At 49.5% G+C, this 21,737-nt stretch overlaps 1 protein-coding gene across 3 annotated transcripts in view; it reads right to left on the minus strand.

Annotated features, from left to right (window-relative positions):
• Positions 1 to 12,708: 12,708 nt before the first annotated feature.
• Positions 12,709 to 21,737, minus strand: part of LOC149372172 (microtubule-associated protein Jupiter-like) — a 61,751-nt gene continuing 52,722 nt past the window's right edge. For 2 of the 3 annotated variants that reach the window (XM_089566570.1, XM_089566571.1), the window contains exons 2-4: positions 18,952 to 19,289; positions 17,644 to 17,706; positions 12,709 to 14,039 (exon numbers count right to left, since the gene is read on the minus strand). In XM_089566570.1, the coding sequence (XP_089422696.1) occupies positions 13,966 to 14,039; positions 17,644 to 17,706; positions 18,952 to 19,289 (475 nt within the window). In that variant the 3' untranslated portion in view covers positions 12,709 to 13,965. The remainder of the gene's footprint in view (positions 14,040 to 17,643; positions 17,707 to 18,951; positions 19,290 to 21,737) is intronic. The other variant, XM_089566572.1, reaches the window with a different exon arrangement.

The raw sequence follows: 21,737 nt of genomic DNA on the forward strand, positions 1-21,737 counted from the left end.
CACTCATGGAGTAAATGTTTCACAAATGGAGTAAAAAGGGTGGCTGCCACCATTTTTACTCCATTTTGGGTATATTTTTGTTTACAGTGCACGTCGCCGCTCGTCGTCTGTGTGTCGTCTGCTCACGGCGTACACAGATATTGCAAAAGGTTAATCGATGCAAAAGAAGCAACGTTGATGGTGATAATGATGATGATATTGTGGCATAGCCCTTTATAGCGGGCGGGCACAGAATTTGTGTCCTAACCGAAGAAAAAGAAAAGAAGAAAAAATGGCTGAGGCTTAGCTTAGGTTAAGCCTAGTCAGATGCGAAGCATATTGTCGCCGAGTTGCATATCGAGCACGCCGCTTGGCTAGACGTTCTTCACGCTCTTCATCAGTCTCTGTAGCACGCCGCAACTTTTGCTTCTCATTCCAACGAGCAGCCCTGTCTCCAGAAGGCATCTCTATCCCGTGTACGCCTAGCAGAGGCAGGCGCACCCCCTTGTATACCGCCGCTCCAGCATCACGTGTTCACTACAGCGCACCTAGCGGCAGAAGCAGGAAACACATTGGTCGCGACGCCTCGCGCGACGGCGCGAGCTGGGGCCCCGTTTCTCCTGTCGTTACGTCACGCATCACGTGGTCCTCCTTGGTCGCGACGCCTCGCGCGACGGCGCGAGCTGGGCCCCCGTTTCTCATCTGCTGTGACGTCACGCACCACGTGGTCATCCTTGGTCACGACGCCTCGCGCGACGGCGCGAGCTGGGCCCCCGTTTTATGCGAAGCATACTACTTTAGCTACCACTTCAGCCCTTCACCGTGGTTATGCGCCTCCAAATCACGTGATACATGACGTCACACCACGTGACACGATGACGTCACGACAGTAGAGAAACGGGGGCCCACCTCGCGCCGTCGCTGTGGTTGTGCGCCTCCAAATCACGTGATACATGACGTCACACCACGTGACACGATGACGTCACGACAGTGGAGAAACGGGGCCCACCTCGCGCCGTCGCTGTGGTTGTGCGCCTCCAAATCACGTGATACATGACGTCACACCACGTGACTTGATGACGTCACGACAGTGGAGAAACGGGGGCCCACCTCGCGCCGTCGCTGTGGTTGTGCGCCTCCAAATTACGCGACACGATGATGCTTCGCATTCTCTAGGCTTAACCAAGTTAAGCCTCAGCCATTTTTTTCATCTGCTGGGACGTCACGCATCACGTGGTATGACATGGAGGTCACGAAAGGTCAATGGTAACGACACCGCCGCGCTCGAGGAGCTGGGTTGGGCTATTTTAGTATGCTTCGCATAAAAATAAAAAAAAAAACGAAGCACACGTATTCAGAAGTCACAAAATAGGTGCACCGCGACTACGTCTGTGTAAAATTGGTAAATTGGTTTTTGAGGAAAGGAAACGGCGCAGTATCTGTCTCACATATATCGGTAGTCACCTGAACCGCGCCGTAAGGGAAGGGAGGAAGGTAGGAGTGAAAGAAGGAAGAGAGAAAGAGGGTGCCGAGGTCTCCGGAATAATTTCGACCACCTGGGGATCTTTAACCTGCACTGACATCGCATAGCACACGGGCGCCTCTTGCGTTTCGCCTGCATCGAAACGCGGCCGCCGCGGTCGGGTTCGAACCCGGGTACTCAGACTGGCAAAAACTAACCCGAAAGGTCGCCCTCTCTACCAACACACCCGAGGTGGACAAACTTCTCTTACACCTGTGGGACGCCAGACGGGGCCTACTAAAAAGGTGGAAAAGGCAAAAGCATAATAGGCGGCTCAAGCGTAAGATCGCTGAGGTCACCAGACAAGCCGAAGAATATGCGACGGAGCTCTCGAGGCGCGACTGGAACCAGAAATGCAACGAACTGCAGGGGACTCTAGGTTGGGCCAAGACATGGGCCTTGCTAAGGGCTCTCATAAGAGAGTTTTAGTATAGCGTACGTAGACATACGCAAAGGCATAGCGAACGCTATAAAATAGCGTCAGTCGTACTGCGCATGCGCCAAACGCTATTTCAAACCGATGGCTTACGTACGCTCGCGTTACGTACGCTATTTTTCGAATTTAGCGTGCGTGCTCTTGCGTACGCCAGGAAAAATAGCGTTGTCAACATGGCGGCACCCACGTCGCCCGCTTCGGAGAGAAGATGTCATGTTATTGGGTTGTTAGGCACATTCGTTGCCGTTAAATGGAACGTGTGATATTCGCTTTGCCTCCTCTCGCCGACAGCAGAACGAATAAGTGATAAACTTGCCCTATTTTGGATTCTGTGTAACGATTCCGCCGATCCTAACCCTATCAAAACACCGCCGACTGTGGATTGGCTTGATTTGGATTTTTATGCCAAGATAGTCTTAGCCTTGCCAAAAGTAGCCGTTTCGACCGTTTCGGCTGTAGGGCAGCAGGGGTCCGAGAGAATAGTAGTACATACCATGACGCTCTTAAAAAAACCTTGCTCGGTTCGATTACCGAAAAAAAAAATTAAAAAAAGCTAGGCCCTGCCTCGACTGCGCAGTGCGCGACTCATCCGGGACGCCATGCAACCGGCTATCTACGTGATACGACTTGGATCAGCTTGGCCAATGCATTGGCTAACCGCGAAAAATACGACACAAAATGTTTTCACATTATCACACCAGATGGCGCCACCGCGGCCTTAGCTATCGTTGCGTTCGTGCGGTTCTACGCTAAACTAAAAGTGTTCTTGCGACTTCCACAGTAACCTCCCGCTAAATGCTTGCGTATAGCGTACGTAAGCGCTCATACGCTATACTAAAACTCTCAACCACGACAAAATCCGAAACTCGTAAGACGACCCAAAGGATCGCGCACTAGTTCCAAGGCTCTGACGAGGAAATGCTACAGAACATCAAGCAGCGTTATATCGGCAATGCAACACACGCCGACAGCAGCTTGGCATACACGGGCGAAGCGAATTCCGCTCTGGACGAACCCCTTACCATAGAAGAAGTCAGACACGCTGTGATGTCCGCCACAAAGAACATCTTGCTCGCTCTCGATCTTAAAGCGGCCTTCGACAACGCCAGTCACAGGGCTGTGCTATAGAGGGGCTCAGCAAACTGGGTTGCGGGCAGAGAATATTCAACTATGTGAAAGCCTTTCTGACTAACCGAACCGCTACCATTGGAATAGGAGGCATCAGGACTGACACCTTCAACACCCCCGAAAAAGGAACACCGCAAGGCTCTGTGCTATCACCTATGCTTTTTTAATATTGCAATGACTGGTTTTGCAAGGGCGCTTGAAGAAATTGAAGGAATCAGGCATGCCATCTACGCAGATATCACAATCTGGGTGACAAGGAGATCTTTAGGAGAAAAACAAGAGCTTCTTCAGCGAGCAGCAGACACGGTCAACGCATACGCCCGACACTGTGGACTTGCATGCTCCCCTGAAAAATCCGACGTGCTCAGAGTCTACAGACAAGGGTATGATCTGCAAAACTCACTCCGTGGATATCTACATAGGGGAAACGAAGGTTCCGGAAGTATCGAAAGTTAGGATCCTCGGCATGTGGATCCAAAGCAACCGTTGTATTGATCACACGATCAGACAGCTAGCAAATACCACAGCACAGATCACCAGGATGATTGCAAAAATTTCCAACAGAAGAGGTATGAAGGAGGAAGACGTAGGCTAGAACATGCCCTCGTGGTCAGTAGGATCTTATACGGCGTCCCCTACCAAACACCGCTCGAGCAAGAAAAGGAGCAGTTAGAGGCAATTCTTAGAAAAGCATACAAATGCGCTCTCGGACTGCCGGTCAACACTTCGACGGAGAAATACCTTCTCGCGCAGAAAACATGACTGATGCTGTCCGAAACAGGCAGAAACACGCTGCGGTTGCTGGGCATGAGGGACGCTTTGAAAGAAATCAATAGCACAGCGAGCGTTCCAAATGAAATCAGGAGGATCACTGAGATCAGTCCGATTCCAAAAAAACATGCATCCAGATATACATAAGGCGAGAAGAAAGGCAAGATCCGAATTCCACGAAAGGAGCTTCGCCGGGGCGAAAGACGTATTTTACGTTGACGCAACCACATACAGACACCGATACGGCTCGGTAGCCAGCGTGGTGGCTCGGTAGCCAGCGTGGTGGATCACCAGCTCAGGGAAATCAACGACATCCTCGAGGCTGAGGAAGCAGCAGTTGCACTCGCCATCACCCAGCAGAGTGACGAGCCCCAGGCACACATCATTACAGACTCGCAAGAGGCGTGCAGAAGATACAGCAGTGGACGCATATCCACTGCAGCCATTCACATACTCAAGGCGAGGACAACCACCTTTACGAGATAAGGCGAGGACAATCACCTTTACGAGATGCTTCATCACGTGTACACCAGGCCATGAGGCTGTCAAAGGGAACCAATGTGCGGACGCCAACGCCTGAGCATACGCCAACCGGGAGGCGCGCACCGAAGGGGAACTGGACGCAGTCACTAGACGGTATGGAGCCATCTTAGAACACCAACGAGCCCTCCGGAGGACCTACCCCCCTCCCCACAAAGAGCAGTCGGTTGCCTGGAGACAACTGCAGACTAATACATACCCCAATCTGAGTTTACTCAGCAAAATCTATCCTTCCACATATGCCAACAAATGCCCTCTATGCGGTGAACACCCAACGCTTTACTACGTTACATGGGCCTGTCAGAAAATGCAGACAGCGCCCATAAACAACACACCAACACCGGAGCAGTGGGAGGCTGCGCTGTCCAGCTCGAAGCCTGAAGAGCAGCTCAAGCTGATCGACAGGGCTTGCAAGACTGCAAAGGCCGCTGGGGCCCTGGACTGAGGGCTCCACCTACGCTGCGAGAAAGAACCCTTACAACCTTGTACAATAGTTTTTCATTCATTCATTCCGGCTCGGTAGACGAGCGCCTTACCACTGAGCCACCACGGCGGGTAAATGTTCATTTCACGGAATAGGACACCGCCGCGTCATCTGCCACCATCGTTGTAGCCGGGCGTTCGTGATGGACACGGCTTTCGTTGGTGTGCGCCTGTTAGCACCGCGCTCTCCCTCGTCTTCCCCTTCGCCATTTGGAGGTTAGGAGGGGAACCATTGTTAACAAACCCGAGTCGTCACTCTAAATAAAAAATAAAGCGAATTTATTACTCGTACGTTTTCTTATGGGCAAGATGAGACGAAGCGAAAGGCAGGTGGCCCATTTATGGCCAATGAACGTGCTGAAGAAGGCAGTAACAACGACGAATTCAGTCCGAAGCGAGGCGTCGTGCATCGAAGGGCACCGCCATGTTTGTCGCCGCGGGAATGCAACTTCGTACTCGCCGTCCCATTGGCCGATGAGAATCGGCGGAATTTTTTCCGGCAGCAGAGATCGGTCCTTGACCGATCGGGCTTTCCGCTGAATATTTCAGTGGAATCCCTGCCGTGGCAACGGATTCCGCTCGCTCTCGCCGCCGAATGTCCAAGTGTGAACGCGCCTTCAGGCTATGAGAGACGCCGTAGTGAAGGGCTCCGGAAATTTCGGTCACCTCGGGTTCTTTAACGTGCACTGACATCGCACAGTACACGGGCCTCTAAAATTTCGCCTCCATCGAAATTCGACTGCCGCTGCCGGGATCGAACCCGCGTCTTTCGGGTCAGCAGCCGAGCATCACAACCACTGAGCCACCGCGGCGGCGAAAATGGCGCAGTATCTGTCTCATCTCAGCGGACACCTGAAACGCGCCAGGAGGGAATGTGAGAAGTGCCGTAGTGGAGGGCTCCGGACTAATTTCGACAACCTGGGGATCTTTATCGGGCACCGACATCGCACAGCACGCGGGCGCCTTTGCGTTTCGCCTCCATCGAAACGCGGCCGGGTGTCGAACCCGGGAACTCCCGCTCAGTAGCCGAGCGCCCTGACCGCTGAGCCACCGCGGCGGGTGGACATCACGAGAATTTGCAGTTTCGTGCAAAAGTTTGCTCACGATTTTACAAGCATGGCACGTTTGGGCTCCATTTCTCTGGGGAGGAGAGCTTCTACTCTTTTGAAGCTCTCCTTCCTTGAAGCTCTCCTCCTTTGAACTCCTTAAAACTCCAAAAGAGTAAACGAGATACTACATATAAGCTATATGAAGCTTATAAGCCCCATATAGATGTGCTATTGGGGACAATAAGTTTATCCCCATTCGGGCTTGTTTTTGTTAATAGGCGGGCATATGTTTTTGTTAATAGCCCGTTCGCGATCTCATCGGGTGGCGGATGGGCTGTTTTGAGAGGCCTCCTAGGGACTCCGAGCAATTTGTCCAACGGGCAAGGCGTCCCGCCGAACGGGCGATGGCGTTCCGTGGACTGCCTGGCAGCGCTGCAACATACTGTTGCGTTCCACACCCGAAGCTGAAGTGTCCTCTGTCTTTTTTTTTTGCCTTCTTTCCGCCGTTCTCACGCGTTGTTTTATATATATATATATATATATATATATATATATATATATATATATATATATATATATATATATATATATATATATATATATATATATATATATATATATATATATATATATATATATATATATATATTTGATTTAACGTCCCAAAGCGATCGACTCAGGGTATAAAGGCACGCCGTAGGGGAGGGCTCCGGATAATTTCGACCACCTGGAGCCACCGCAGCGGCTTCACGCCTTGTTGGTGAGGCCTGTCAGGCGGATATAACGAACGAAGACGTCAGCATTGGCGTGAACGCGGGCATTTAATGCACTCCGTGAAGTAAAAACACACGAAAAAAACATGCACGAAGAAAACAAACGCAGTCATTACAAGCGCATATGTGAGTGAAGCTGAAAACGCGGGCACGAGTGCTAATGAGAGCGCATGACAAATACTGAGTGCATTCCGATTCTTTGTTTACTCACAGAGTGAACTAGGGAGTTCGGGAAAGTCTCAGGCTGCTTGCCAACGCTTCGAAAAGACGACTTGTCTTCGTCTGGGCGAATGAAGGTCAGACGTCAAGCACCATGAGGCATTCCCCTCCCTTGTTCACGTTGCGAGTGTCAAGAAACCCTCTCTCTACCACGAATTCTTTGTTTAGTTTAAACAGTGTTAAATTCCTGGTATATCTGACCTCAAAATCAGTGCAAACAAAATGAGTTCAAATGTCACTTTGCGTAAATGCTGTGGGCGAAACATCTGACCGGGTAAATGTCGCTGCCGTTGCTCAGACTTTCTGTCCCCTTGATGCGACAGAAGGCCATGCGGACGGTGTACATAGCCTGCGTAACCTCTTCCCGGCCGTGTGGCGGTGCCTCAGCCCCGGGCCCCGGGCACCCTGGGTCAGAACACCCTCCAAAGAACGAAAGAGCGTCGCTGTCATCGTGTGCTGCTGCTGCTGCTGCTGCTGCTGCTGTTGTTGTCGTTGTTGTTGTCCGCTAAATAATGGCGCGTACCCACTGCGGGGGATTGGCCAAGACACAGGCGCCAACTGATAGGTACCTCTCCGCCCTCCGCTATGTCAGCGCATGATGATGATGATGTCCTCATGCTTAATGGCACATACTACCCGGTGCTTCGTTTTCGTCGTCTTCTCCCACGTTTTTTCCTTATTTTCCATCTCGTAACGTTCTCCCTTCCTTGTTTTCCTCTCTCGTTCAGACTATTTTGTCTTCTTGAATCATCACACGTTGCCACCTCTGCATGTAATGCGAAGGCAAGATAACCGTTGGTCGTATAGGGTATAACGGACTGGATACAAAGAGAAAGCAAAGCGTAGCAGGGGACGGTAGAAAGTTAGGCGGGCGGATGAGGTTAAAGAGTTTGCAGGGAATAGGATGGCCTCATGCAGATGGCACAGGACCGGATTAATTGAAGAGATATGGGAGAGACCTTTGTCCCAACCACAAAAATCTATTCCGACGCCAAGACTACCAGAAACGCATGGCTTCACTTCCCTAACAGAGGCACCATGCAGTGTTTTAGGTAGATAGAAATACCTGCCAGAAACATCGTCAGCAGCCTTGAGGAGATAGCCGGGGCCTTGGTGAATTTATATGAGTAGCCGTTGCGGGTAGACCTTGCAAAGGCTTTCGACAGGGTATCGTATGACATCATTTTCTGTTATTAGACCATGTAGGTATTGGTTCGATCATATATGCTGTGGTGTGAAAGCGGCATACAAGGACTGCTGTGCAAACCTATAATTATAAACGATGAATTATAGCTACACTGATAACGTTTGTAACCGTAACAAGCCACCGTCAACTCGAAACCACGCCCAAGTGGAACGAAAAAGTGTCATGTTCCATGGCTTCTGCAACGGTTCAGCGGCACTTCCATCGCTGCCGCCATCATGAGAACTGCGTGATTGGAGGCCTTCCGGCTGTTTCTGGATTTCGGCAGCGGCCTCTTCTTGTTTCTTTCCAACCCGAGACTTTGTTCTTGTAAACCGTTTGTTGTTTTCACAGTTCATTCCGTGATTCAAGACGTGAGCAGTGTGTCGCAAGCAGCAAATGCACTCACATTTATCCCAACCACAAAAATCTATTCCGACGCCAAGACTACCAGAAACGCATGGCTTCACTTCCCTAACAGAGGCAAGTGTATACGCGTGTTGCTCCTTTGTTTGCTGCTTTTTTTTTCCTCATTTGTTTGGGTTTTTGCGCAAGCCAGCCTTCTGGAATGAAATTTTATTTGCATCTTTGTCTTGCGGTCTGGTCACTTATTACACATTTACATTTTTTTTACTGCAATAGTATTTCAAATTGCAACCACATTTCATGAATCAGGTGCAACGCCGTCCAAGCTATACCGCTCTTGTTTGCGCTGACTATATCCGCGATCAAAAAGTAGTGCGTTCCTCGTGGTGAGTGAAAAAATAGTAAATGCTTTGCCTGCAGGCTTGTCACATGATACATTTGTCGTGAGCGTGATTAAATGCGTCTTATTGCCGACGACCCGCTGTCGCTTTATCCTGCCTAGGCCACTGGGCCACAAAACTAGCACGGAATAGCACGCCTGTTTTTTTGTTTTTTTTCACGTGGACTATTTCGGTACCCTTCACAGCGCTACACCAGATGCATGAAACGGAGTATAGACTCAGCCTTTTGTGCGTTAATTACTTGTACATAAACTAGTGCTGACGAATATGCCATGATAAACTATATGGGACTTTTTAGTGCAGAAGAGAGCCACCCTTATTGTACATTAAAATGACAATTTTTTTTTTTAATTTCTGGCAGGCTTTGCTGAAACATTCTGCATAAACCTGTCTGCATGCACTACGATCAGTGTTCGACAGCGTCTGTTCCAGCTTCTCGGTTGCGCGTTCTTCCGCCGCTGCCTCCAGGCGAAACCGCTTTTCGAACCGTGATTTGTTTATTATTTAAGCTGACAATATTTCCAGAACGACCTGACGTTCTTGAGCAGACGGCGCACGTTGACTCCATGACTGAATTAAGGAAAAATACATGTTAGAAGCTTTTATCATACTGGAGACGTATCGGCACAGACGCATACCGGTCTACTGGACGCCTTCTGCTCATGCGCAGTGGCCCCGCCTGGCCTCACGCATGTCATTGCGCATGCGCAGAAGGCGTCCGGTAAACCGGTACCTATTCGTCTGCGCTGATACGTGTGCAGTGTGCTGAAAGCCTTTATTGTTGTCGCGTGGTTTTCACGTACAGCCGCCTCGAGTGGTAGAACTTGAGCTCAGCATGGAGGAAAATAAAGCTACAGAGAATATTTATTACATTCGAATCACTGCGAAAGCATGGATTTGGTAGAAGACGACGATGACCGGGCAGTGCCGCGGGACAAAGCGCTCGCGCTAGACGAACAGACAACGGATGGTTTTGCTCAGGGTTGGTACCCATCGGATGAGTGCTTACGCACTAACAAAGCTTAAGGAGCGTCACTTGACAGCTTTGGAACCTAGTCATAAATAAACAGAACTTGACGCCATGCCATCGCCTGTGGTAGGTTTTATTGACCAGGGCCTAATCCCGACATACACGTCGGGCCGATTTCATCGTCCCATGCGAAGGATGCAAAGGAATGGCTTCAAGGGAGCTCGGCTTGCGAAGGCCGATTACATGACGTCACACTCGCTCCCTTCCTTTGTGGCAGTCAGCATCCTATGCACTAGTGATTTGTTGTAGGTGTGAATGTGTATTGGCACGTGCTATACTGGCTGAGAAGATTGCGGGTATAAGGCGGCTGCAGATGGCACAGGACAGGGCCAGTTGGAGAGATATGGGAGAGGCGTTTGTCCTGCAGTGAGCATAGTCAGGCTGATGATTACGGTGATTATTATACTGGCTGTGACGAAGAACTGCTCAAACAAAGTTCACTCGATGGAAGTCACCTGTTATTTCTCTAGTCTCGATACGATTAAACATATATGGTAAATGTATTTATAAATAAAGGCAAAAATGCTAAAGTGCTCAAATATACTAACAATATCTGCAGCTTTTTTTTTTTGTCCCTCAAGTTTCAGCAGTTTGCAACTACCAGTTCCGTTCCCGCTGGTTGCAGAGTTTGGAAGGCCGTTCCCGTCTTCAGAAAAGAGAACCGTTCATGGCCCAATCAGCTCATATCTATCAGAAGTGTTCGTTTTTTGTTTGTTTGTTTGACCATGGTCAGTGACCAGTGAACCTCATCAATGTTCGTTCAAAACTCATAGAAAATATTTATTCCAAGGTTGCTGCTTACTTGCCAAACGCAAACTTTTTATCTCCATCAGTATGGCTTTTGTCAAGGTCATTCCTGTGAGACCCAGCTCGCTGTTTTTCTTCACAATAGTCACTAAAAGCTTTACCCTGATACACCGAATGATGCTCTCTTCCTAGATTTTGAGAAAGCTCTCCACAAAGCTCCTTGTCGTCCCCTACTATATTCAAGCTCCCACGCCTTAACTCCATGTGCACTGAAATGGAGCACCTAGTTTCTAGAAAATCATGTCCAGTTCATCGTTGCCAACTCCTGCTCCTTTGCCCCTTCCAACGTCCTCTCAGGCGTCCCTCAAGGTACCATGCTAGGGACACTTATTTTCTTATTGTGAATTAATTACCTACCCCTTAGCGTTGCATTTAATATCCTTTTTGCAGTTGATTTTGTAGTGTACTGCCCCATAACTAAGCTGTCTGATGTTGCTGCTCTACTGAGCGGCGTCTTCGGAATACAATAGTGGTATGATATCGAGCTTACAAAATTAAGTAATAAAAAGCCATACTACTCTCTATCCACTGCCGTCCTAACGACCCAGATCCCACCTACGCCTTTAAGATTGTCCTACAGTACTACTCGTACTAACCGACACCACTAAGTACCTAGGCATTCACATCTCCGGAGACCTAGCTTGGACCGGTCGTATTATCCACTAATCGCACCCCCTTGCATAATTACGCCGTAACCTTGCTTTAGCAACCACTGCAGTCACACTTCTCGCCTATGCAGCACAATTGTCAGGCACAAACTATGCAGTATGCATGTTATATACTAGGTGTTTCACCTAAGACTTTACACAATTTTTAAAAATAAGCTTTTTGAATTAGAAAAGCGTTTTTTTTCTGCACAACCTTGCCAGCGGTGTAGCGCACCAGCATACAGCTAAGGAGTGCTAACTAGCAGGCTGGTTAACTAATATTCAACTTTTCACCGTTACCGCTAAGCTCCTTAATTATTGACAGGCATGTATCCTGTCGTTAAGTAACATCTATATCAGTTTTGAAATTCCGAAAGCTAGGTTACCCTCGGCGGTGTGGCCCAACAAATATTGGCTACATCGCGCCAAAATACATGCGCTTTCGACAAGCTTGCAGGCAAAGCAACCTCTCAGTGCACGTAACTCGTCGAGATAGCTAAAATTTGTTGGGCCACAGCGCCGAGGGCAACCGAGTTTTCGAGAGAGTGAATATGTGTGTGTGTGTGTGTGTGTGTGTGTGTGTGTGTGTGTGTGTGTGTGTGTGTGTGTGTGTGTGTGTGTGTGTGTGTGTGTGTGTGTGTGTGTGTGTGTGTGTGTGTGTGTGTGTGTGTGTGTGTGTGTGTGTGTGTGTGTGTGTGTGTGTGTGTGTGTGTGTGTGTGTGTGTGTGTGTGTGTGTGTGTGTGTGTGTGTGTGTGTGTGTGTGTGTGTGTGTGTCAACTTGCTCGGATGGTGAGCTACTCTTATCGCTCTAGTGTAACAAATTAAAATCTCGCTTTTTCTCCGCATCTTAGCTAAAAAGACGTGTTAAACTATCACGTCTTTGCCTATGTCATGTTTTTTTTTATATCTTACCGTCGCAGATCGTCGTCTAGCCGATCATTTATCCCGTTATAGCCATCCTAAAGTCGTTTACTCCCGGCGCGCCCATACGGCAGCATTCCAGAAGTAATTCATTTTGCGCTCAGCCCAGTAGTGGACCGACCTCCCCTCCTATATCGCCTTGTTGGCTGGCCATCAGAAATCACAGCCCCCAACTCCTCGTGCTCCATAGCGGGGCATTTAAGGGCCAAATAAATAAATATAAAGTTCACAGGGGCACCTAGTTACATTATTTTGGCAGTGATTTAGATTGGTTACAGCTGGTTACAGCTGCCATAATCAGACTGTTTAGACTCCACAAAGAAGGCTACAATTCCCAACCTACCTTTCACATGCAGAGCAGGAACCAGCCACAGCGGCGCTTGTGAGTACCAAGCCATACAAGCTTCTCTGAATGTTCTCCTGCGAAAAAGGCTGTTGAGAGTCGAGGGACGTGTGGCTTTCAATACTTTATTAAAAATACTGCGAGATACAAATCGTAGTACAGCACATACTCTTGTGCGGCGTCATCATGAGAGCAGAGCGCAGCGAAAGGCAAAAAAAAAAAAATGAGAAAAGAAAGAGGATAAGAGAGGTGAGGAGGTTGCGATACAGGTCGGCGTACATGGTAGGAACTCCCTGGGTCCCTTAACATCGAAGTCCACATGAATGGCAAGAACCTCGTAGTGCATAGAAGCGTAAGATGGATGGAGCTCTACAGATAGTAACTTTGCGCGGCGTCGCTCTTTTATCTCCTAGTACAGAAGCTCTATACCTACTTGAAAACGAGCACACTATATAGCTTTGGGCGAGACTAAGAAAGCACGTATTTCGTTTGTTTCGTTTGTTTGCTTGCTTGCGTCGAGAAGCGTTGAAAAAAAAAAAAAACACGATGAAACATGCTCGTTGTAACTTCTCAGCATTTCGCTGTGAACACACAGTCACGACCACTCCACTTCATATGTACACAAAATAGAGTTTGTTGGTTTCTTTTGCTCCCCCCGTTTGCAAGCTGCTCACCGTCCGCCGTTTCGTCACCGGTGCCGTGACATTTTGTGCGGTTAGAGCTTGCTCGCAGTTCGCGTGGGCGATGAACACGAAATGTCGGTTGAGCGCGCTGCACGTGACGAGTACCGTGCGCCTGCCCTGTTTTGCTTTTTTGTTTCTTTGTTTCTTTGTTTTTCACACCGGTGGTTTTGCCCGCTGTGAACCGAGTTTTGGAGCATTTCACACACACAAGCCTGGGCTCGCCAGTGAACTTTCAGTGAATGTTTTTTTCAGCAGCAAAAACACACAGAAAGCGTGCCTCGTACACACATACGTCGCGGATTTCAGCCCACGGCTTCCCGTGCGTTTCGCGACCTAACCCCTCGGCGTGACGGTGCATTTTCATAGTAATAATAATAATATCATTAATAATTATCCTTGTATTCCCGCGAAAAGACTTGAGGCACGGCGTGACATGGCCGATTCTCTAGAGAGAGTTTCAGCTGTACCCGAAGTGGCCAAGGACGGTGTAGAAAAAAAAAAGTGTAAAGACTGGCTAAAGCTAGAACACACTGATGGCGCTACTCAGCCGACCGGCTCTGGTCCACGTCCCCCTTCAGCCCACCCCCCGTGTCTGCGCGTTCGCTGAGAAGAGAGAGTAAGGCGGAAAGAAGCGTCGGCTCGTCGGAGAGTGTCTTCATTGCAGTCTCGTTCAGTTGTGCGCTTCAGAGGCCTCCCGACTGCCTGCCGTTGGGCGGCGAGTCCACGGGCGAAGTGGATCCGTTGCTGCTGTAGCCGTCTGCAACGGAGCAGGAGGAAGGGGCGGTGAGAACAATTCGGCCAGCCATATTTCAAACAAGTGAAAAGAACTGACAGGCCGCTTACGCCACTTGGCTGCAATAGTTACATAGCGCGGGAGGAAAAATGTGCCAGTCATTGGCTGTCTATCAACGGACAGAGAATATGCAGTCATGCGTTGAATGTTGATGGCCACCGCGCCATTTCGGCTATGTGCTCTTCGTTCTACGTTCAGCTACCGTGAACTAGACTGTAGAACGGCTGCCTTGGCTCCAGTCTCTTGCTCTCTTCCTTTGACAGCGTCCTTCTGCTGCCATCGTACGCAACCACGACGGTGGCGTCATCTGTCATGCCCTTAGAAATCTACCTTTTGCTGTGTGTTCGTCAGAACGAAGAGGACGCCACATGCTCGGTCAAATGTTTGGTGTCGGAGACTTGTGTATAAAATATTAAGGCGGAAGCCTTTAATGGCTCATACTGTCGTCCGTTAACAAAGCGTGCCACACGCGTTTAACTCGGGAACTAAAAACGGTAGAAGAAAACCAATGGTTTCCTCAGATAGAGGAGCAAAAATGAACCTAGAAGCCAAGTTTGATGGCTGTAGATTAATTAGTTAATTAATTATAGGAAGAAATGTAGAAATTGCGTGGAAATAGCGCGAACGTCGATATAGCCAGAAGAACGGTGTGACGTCACATCCACCGGAAGTCGTCGCGGCATAGTGAAAATTGTCACAGAATGGCCCGAAAAACGTCAGATTTGTGTCAAATTAGACAGAAAATGCGTAATTAAGCGTAATTAACACCTATGATACTCCCAAAGATGAATTTGGGTATCAATATAGCCAAGAAAACGGTGTGACGTCACATCCACCGGAAGTCGTCTGGGCATAGTGTCCTCGGGTTTCGCCTCTCAACACCTTGGTTGTCAAAGTGTCCTCGCAATTTTTTGGCGTATTCTTATCGACCTTTCCCTATGGTGACAATATTGAGGGCACAACTTGCGGTTTCGACAAGAACTTTTATTTTAAATTGACAAAGAAGATGAGGCCAGGGCTGACGGTTGCGCCACACTGTGTTAAAACTTCGCGGCTCTCCATGTAGTCGGGCAAAGTCATCTGCAGTTGGTGTACTACACCACTGATCTCCACTAGGGGAGCTGGATGCGGAATCGGGCACCCGAAAGTGAAGCCACCGGAAATAAGCGGCCTTGTCCCGGAAGTCAGCCTTTGGCAGTGCATGAAATCGGACCTCAGCACGGTTTTTCAGTTCCAGTTTTGTTTTCCGACTTAGCATTTCGTCTTTTCACCGTTCTCGTCTTTTTACATGACAATGCCTACCTGTTGCGCCGTCAACTGAGCGAGGAGACCAGCGAAGTCTTCGGGAAAGACGTCTCAAAAATAAGGGCCCATTGCATCGCAATGGGACAACACTAGCAGACGACACGACGTCGCTACACGCAGCAAGTATGGAGCCTCGTCTACTCGGCTCGGTGTCGTCTCGTTTGCCTAGCTTCGCCAACTCTGCTCTTTACTGTGATGCTTGTTCCCACGCTCAATCTCAAGTTATGCTATCAATTAAAGATAAATATAAGAAAGAATAGGTTGAAACATTCACCAGGCAGCTTACATTGCAGCGACCATTTTACCGAATTATGTTTAGACCGAACCGGAGCGTGGTCTAGGCAGGTGTCGACGGTGTTCGGTTGGTTCACATTAGCGCCTCCAAAAGGTATGGTACGGCTTTTTCGACGGAGCGTGTCATGTGCTGTTTCGTATTGGAGCAAGTTAAGCCTGAATGGGCTTGTATTTGTGGTGCTTGGTGCAGTTGACTTCTAACAGCGCTTCTCACGCGCACTGCAGCATTCGTCTTTCTTGTCAGTCGTTCCTGTCGCGCTGTGCCTTTTCTTTGCTGCACGAAAATTCGGTTTTAAGATCACCTAGCCTCATCGTCATTCCACTACTTCTCCTTTACGCTCGGAAGACAAGAACCAGGCAAGAACATAGTGTTTAATGCACGTACCCTTTTGCCGAGGCAGGGTGAGACCTGCATGCCTTTTTTCTTCGCTTTCGCAAAAATTACAGGGTTCTGCACACAATGCTCACATTTCTCGCGTTCAGCTTGCTTGTTCCTTTCATATAACAGCAGACATTACACGAGGACAGCGCAAGAAGCTGAGAACGAAAGGGCGAAAGACGCGACTTTTTGCATTGAAATACACAGCAGACACCCGACTTCCGGGACAAGCCGTCAAACTTCCGGTGGCTTCACTCGCGCTCGTCTCTGAAAGCGGGAATGCGGCATCCAGCCACCTAGTGGAGATCAGTGTACTACACTTTATTAATATGACTGAGCGCAGTACATAGTGTAATTTGCGGAAAACAAACCTCAAAGTCCTTAATTTTTTCTCTGCCAACTAGTCACTGTTTCTTTACCGCTAAACCATACATTTTAATCATCTCTTGTGATGTTTTTAAAAAGCAGACTGCCACTATGCTGCCGGAGGCGCTGCCATCCGCGGCAGAAGAGATGATTAAAATGTATGGTCCCTTAACCGACCGAAAATTGTCGGGTTGACCCGCGAACTAACGCATTTAAACAAACCATTGCGATTTCTCTCAATATGATTGATGCTGCAAATGTGGCAAATATTTTATAGAACAGCTCTTTTTCGCGAGCAAGAATTCGCGGCATACGAGCCATAAGATGCATTAAAAGACCACATCAGATAATTTTTTGTCGGACATCGTAGTTGAGACGAAAGCATAGCTACCACTGTCGACCGCATGATGGCGTTACTTCCTCTGTCTGCACACTGTTTCCACGTGGTGAGCCCAGCGATGCGGCTGCCGCAGTAGTGAGTGTTTGCGTATATAACGTTAGTTAGCCAAAGGCTACAGGCAAAGCCTTCGTGAGCGATGTTCACGGGATACGCATTGCAGGGTGTTGAGCGCAGCCGGTTGTACTTGCGTGTTACGCGCTTTAAAGTTTGATCGAGTTTTTCATTGTTTATTGAGCGCGATTAGTCTCAAAGCGCCTATTTAAAATGTGCTTGCAGCTGTAATAGTTAAGCTCGTTAGACGCTTACTACGCGACATTCGGCACGACTGCGAAGCTATTAACGACAACGATAGTGATGAAATATCAGACTCTGAGCAGAAAATATTAGCACTTTGCTCCCGCGTCCTGCAGTACTTTTCGTGGAAATATACGCTAGTTATATGGAAACGCTTATGCGAGAGGGAAATGGCTCAAAAGATTTATACGCCTCACGAAATGGCCCCGCCTGCGATCAAGATAATGAGACATATGCACTCTCTTAGGCCTGTTGGTCAAGGTTAAAGTAAGCAACAAAGCTCTCGTTTTGGAGAACCAAGCCACGTTTAGAAAACTTTAGTGAAGCACTTAGATGAGGCATCGCGCGGCATGAGGCGTCTGAACGAGGCGTCACCAACACCCACCCAATTTTTGCGCGCGCCCCCCTCTCTGACGAGGTCCCGCCTAAAAGTGTCGGGCAGTTGATACGGAATGCCGTCGGTATCGACCGCGTGCGATGCCTCGTCGGCCGTGCTTCGTGCGCGGTCACGTGGTGCAGCCGTTACTTACTCATGCCGCCGTAGCCATTTCGCTTCACACTGTACACATCGCCTGTGATCGGGTTGCGGGACACTGCAAGGAAGCGTGCAAGACTCGTTGCAGCCAGGCCAGCCCAAAAAGCACAGCATGCAGCCGCGATCTGATGCGGTGTGGTAGATGAGTTGTTGTTGCAATGCGTGCAGTCTCCGTACAGTGCGCGGAATCGTTAACTAAATGTCTGTGTTTGCTGTCGATGTGCACCGGGATTGTAGCTTTACCGGTATTGCGTTCCTCTACTTAAAGGCACGGATGTCTTTGAAGGTTCGGCCTCTGACTATACTGTCAGAGCACAGCGATCCTGGGTGTGCAATATGAACGGTGCTTATAGTTTAGCTTCCAACGACTCCCTTTAGCGCTATGCATGCAGTTGTTGCCAGCAGTAATTCGCTAGCAAGAAGCATTACACGTTGTGAATGGCTTTTAAGCAGTTGTGAGCTTACGGCAGCTTTTTATTATTAGTATTTTGCAGATTAAGCATAGCTATTATAGAAATCTCCAACGCGCAATGTTTAAAAACATCGAAAATGCAAACGCTGATAGGGCGGAGCACTTAAGAGGCTGAAAGGAAAAGTAAATTTAAAGAAATCATGAAGCAAGCGTTTACGAAATGTAAGCTCGACACTTTGCAAAATAAAACACACAAAAAATTGTCATACAAAGAAACACTGGATGCAGCAAAGTACAATCGGCATTTTGGCTCGTGCAGCGCTGCGCATATCGAGAGCGAAATATGGGGCCCTGTTTTCTGTTCCATGCTGCTTTTAATGCACCATGCATAAGACGATATCATGCGCGCAGGAAGTGCCTTCAGCGCTGAAATTCGAATGCTGCTTGTAAAAAAAAAAAAAAAAAAGCGTTAATGGCCTGAATCACTCGCAGAACCTTCCTTGCTTGTAACAAATGTGGACCGAGTAACATCGAGCTAGTGGAGTTCACCGTTAGCTCCACGCTTTCTTTGGATTCTAATGGAGTTGTGTCGATCCTGCAGGAGTGTCCTGGTTTGTACTGGTTTCCCGCGACTTCGGTTATGGAACCAAAATAACATTTTTATCGCAGCCGGGTGGCCGTACGGCAACTGCATGGCTGCCATTACATATCCGCTTCCCCGAAGTTACAGGTGGCAGCGCGCACCTGCGAATAGCTCATGCGCAGACACCCGGCCGCTCCGGTATATATAAGTGCACGCTGGTGCAAACTCTCTAATGATCGCTATAAAGCACTTCTTGTCGTTCATAGTCTTCTTCTGGTTGGGCAGTGTGCACACAGAGCAGCGCTCACCAAACTTCTTGGAGGCCGAAGTCGGGGCAGGGGCCGGCGGCGCGGGCGAGTCGAGCTCGCTGAAGATGTTGGACTTCATGCGGTCGACGACGCGGCGGGGCGTGGGCATGTCTTCCGCGCCGAACAGGCGCTCCTGGCTGTTGTCGCTCATGCGGCGCCGCGTGGGCGTGCTGGCGCCGCTAGAGGGCGTCGTCGGCACCAGGTCGTCGTCCGTGGGTGTGAAGATGGACGACTGCTGGTAGTTCTTCACCTTGCGCGGCGTGCTCGGCTCGGCGACCGACTGCGGGGACCGCACGCCGAAGATGTCGCTGTCATCGCCACCGGGGGGCTTGATCACCCTGCACCACAAGAGAAAGAAAGAGCGAGGCATGAGCTTCTCGAACCATGGTTCGGCAAAACTCGCTTTCGCAAACTCACAGTCAGCACGCAGAAAAAGAGCGAGAGAGTAGGCACGGCGTTGCTCCGAGCTCAAAGGTTCGCGGCAATATTGCCTTGCTTTCAGAAAGGCATGGCGTGATCCGCAGTGCACTTGCAGAGATCACTTCATCTCCCGTAGCCCAAGCTCCCGCCGCTTGGGGCCTAACAGACCACGTGATTTATGTCATTCTGCATACCGAGGCTAGGAATCAAGCCCGCTATTTTTTTTCTCTCGGCACCAGACTATTTGCATTCTCTGCCATCGCAAAGTTTCGGGTATAAAGCTTGGCACATCGTGTTAAAAGCAGCTACAAACATTATACGCCAGAAAAAGGCCTCGTTGTCTCATTAATCGCCCTTCGAACGCCTAGTACGGCGTCCGCGTTGTGCACGTCAGCTCCGGTGTTTCCTGCAGCAATCAGTGGAAGCGCGCAGATGCCCAGCGTTATTATATGCTCGCAGCCGCATAAAGCCGCCGTCCCCGTGGGACAGCAACGTGATTGATGACCGGAAGATAAAGCTCAGGGGATGACAACAATACACTATATCTCCGAGTTGCGCAACTCGCGTGGTTTACAAAGAAGGCCCTTCCAAGAGGACGACCCCGGAGAAGCGGGACACTCGCGAGATTGCCGCGCCCAACGGTACAGCACATCCTCGTCGTCTTCGCTGATTAAAAGGCGGCGTCGGCGCCACTTCAGAAACACGTCACCCTTTTTGCACGTGGTGGCCTCGGAGCTAAGATAAAAGCAAAGCCGAAACGGCTAAGTAGCCTCCATTGTCACGCAAGCCCTCGTTCATCCCCGGCCTAGAGTTAGCTGACGGACGACGACAGGCACGCCGCTGTACGCCACGCCGTGCCGTCGGGCAGGGGCGGCGGTGTCCAGGACAGCAGCAGCCGACTCTTCTAAAGGGAGCGACGAAATAGCGTCGCCGGAAGGAAGTGAGAATGGGCTTCCGGTGGCTGTGTGCCGTGTCCCATTGTCCGTCTCCGGCGGCGAGAGAAGGCGGGCGTGTCTTGCTTCGGGGAAAAGGGACTCGCGAGCCGTCCTTCGGAAACAAAAGACGCATGCGCACACAGACACACACGCGCGCGCGCCTCCGTTGGTTGCCGGCCGCTGACTCTAGTGTGCGCGCTCCCTGAAGCGTGCGCTCTGAGTCAAAGGCAGTAATTACACGTTGCCTTTGTCTCGTAAGGCCGCTTTCACCGCACGAAGCCGCCGTGGGCTCAAAGAGTTCTCGAGAGTCATGTGGAACAGCTCCGGCTTATATATATATATATACACCCCCCCTCCCTCTTGCTCGCGTGCGAACCCCAGCGCCGTCTAATCCCCCCCCCCCCCCCCTCTCTCTCCCCGATGATGTCTCTTTCTCTTCTTCCGTATAGGTGGAACTGCCGACAATAGCGTGTGCTCTCTCACTGAGCATTCCGCATCACGCTACTACGCTACCGGAACGGGAGCGTTTCGGGTATCGTGTATAGTATACAATTAAGGATTGGGTGATGGCTTCATTTGTCCAGCCGAGGATGATGTACTTTGCAAAAGCGTACTTGTCCAAAGCTTCCTGCGGCCGTCCTGCTTTGATTATATATCTTGGTGCGTCAGTGGTCCTTAATTCGTGGTTTCTATTCCGCAAAGCAGTCGCGTTGCAGGCACGCGGACTATACAAGAGTGAATGAATGGGTGGCGGCTTAATTTCTCCGGCCCTATAATGCAGGGCCGCATCTTGGCAAGGAGAATATTGACCTCGGATGAACCTGTGAGCGCTAGGTAGTTCTTACAGCTGCACCGACTACGCAATAACTATGTGATTCAGCAGAGGATTCGCCGTGCAGCAATGCAGGCTACCCGCTTGAAGGGATAGTTGCGCATAATTTAAGGATCAAAATTTAGCAAAAACCTCGGTGAGGATTGAGACCGCACCGTGAGGGGAGGGAGGAAGGTAGAACTGAAAGAAGACAAAATGAAAGAGGTGCCGTAGTGGAGGGCTCCGGATTAATTTTTTTTTTTCGTACACTAGTAATTACCCATTTGGTAATCTATTGAGAAAAAAAAAACAGGAGAGTTTCACTTAAGAATGGTTGGTTTGGTTTATAGGGTTCAATGTTCCAAAACAACTCAAGCTATGAGGGACGCTGTAGTGGAGGGCTCCGGATAATATCGACCATCTGGGGTTTTTACAGTGCGCTGACATCGCACAGTACAGGGGTCTCCAGCATTTCGCCGTCATCCGGGATCGAAACCGTGTGTTTCGGGTCAGCAGCCGAGCATCGTAACCACTGAGTTACCGCGGTGGCTGCTTATCAATGGGAAAAGAAAAATTAACGAAAGTAAAGGCACTGTAAAGAGAAAATCACAGTGGGTTTT

Source organism: Amblyomma mixtum, chromosome 1 (assembly GCF_055824585.1).
Source record: "Amblyomma mixtum isolate Tamu chromosome 1, ASM5582458v1, whole genome shotgun sequence".
Classification (NCBI taxonomy): Eukaryota; Metazoa; Arthropoda; class Arachnida; order Ixodida; family Ixodidae; genus Amblyomma; species Amblyomma mixtum.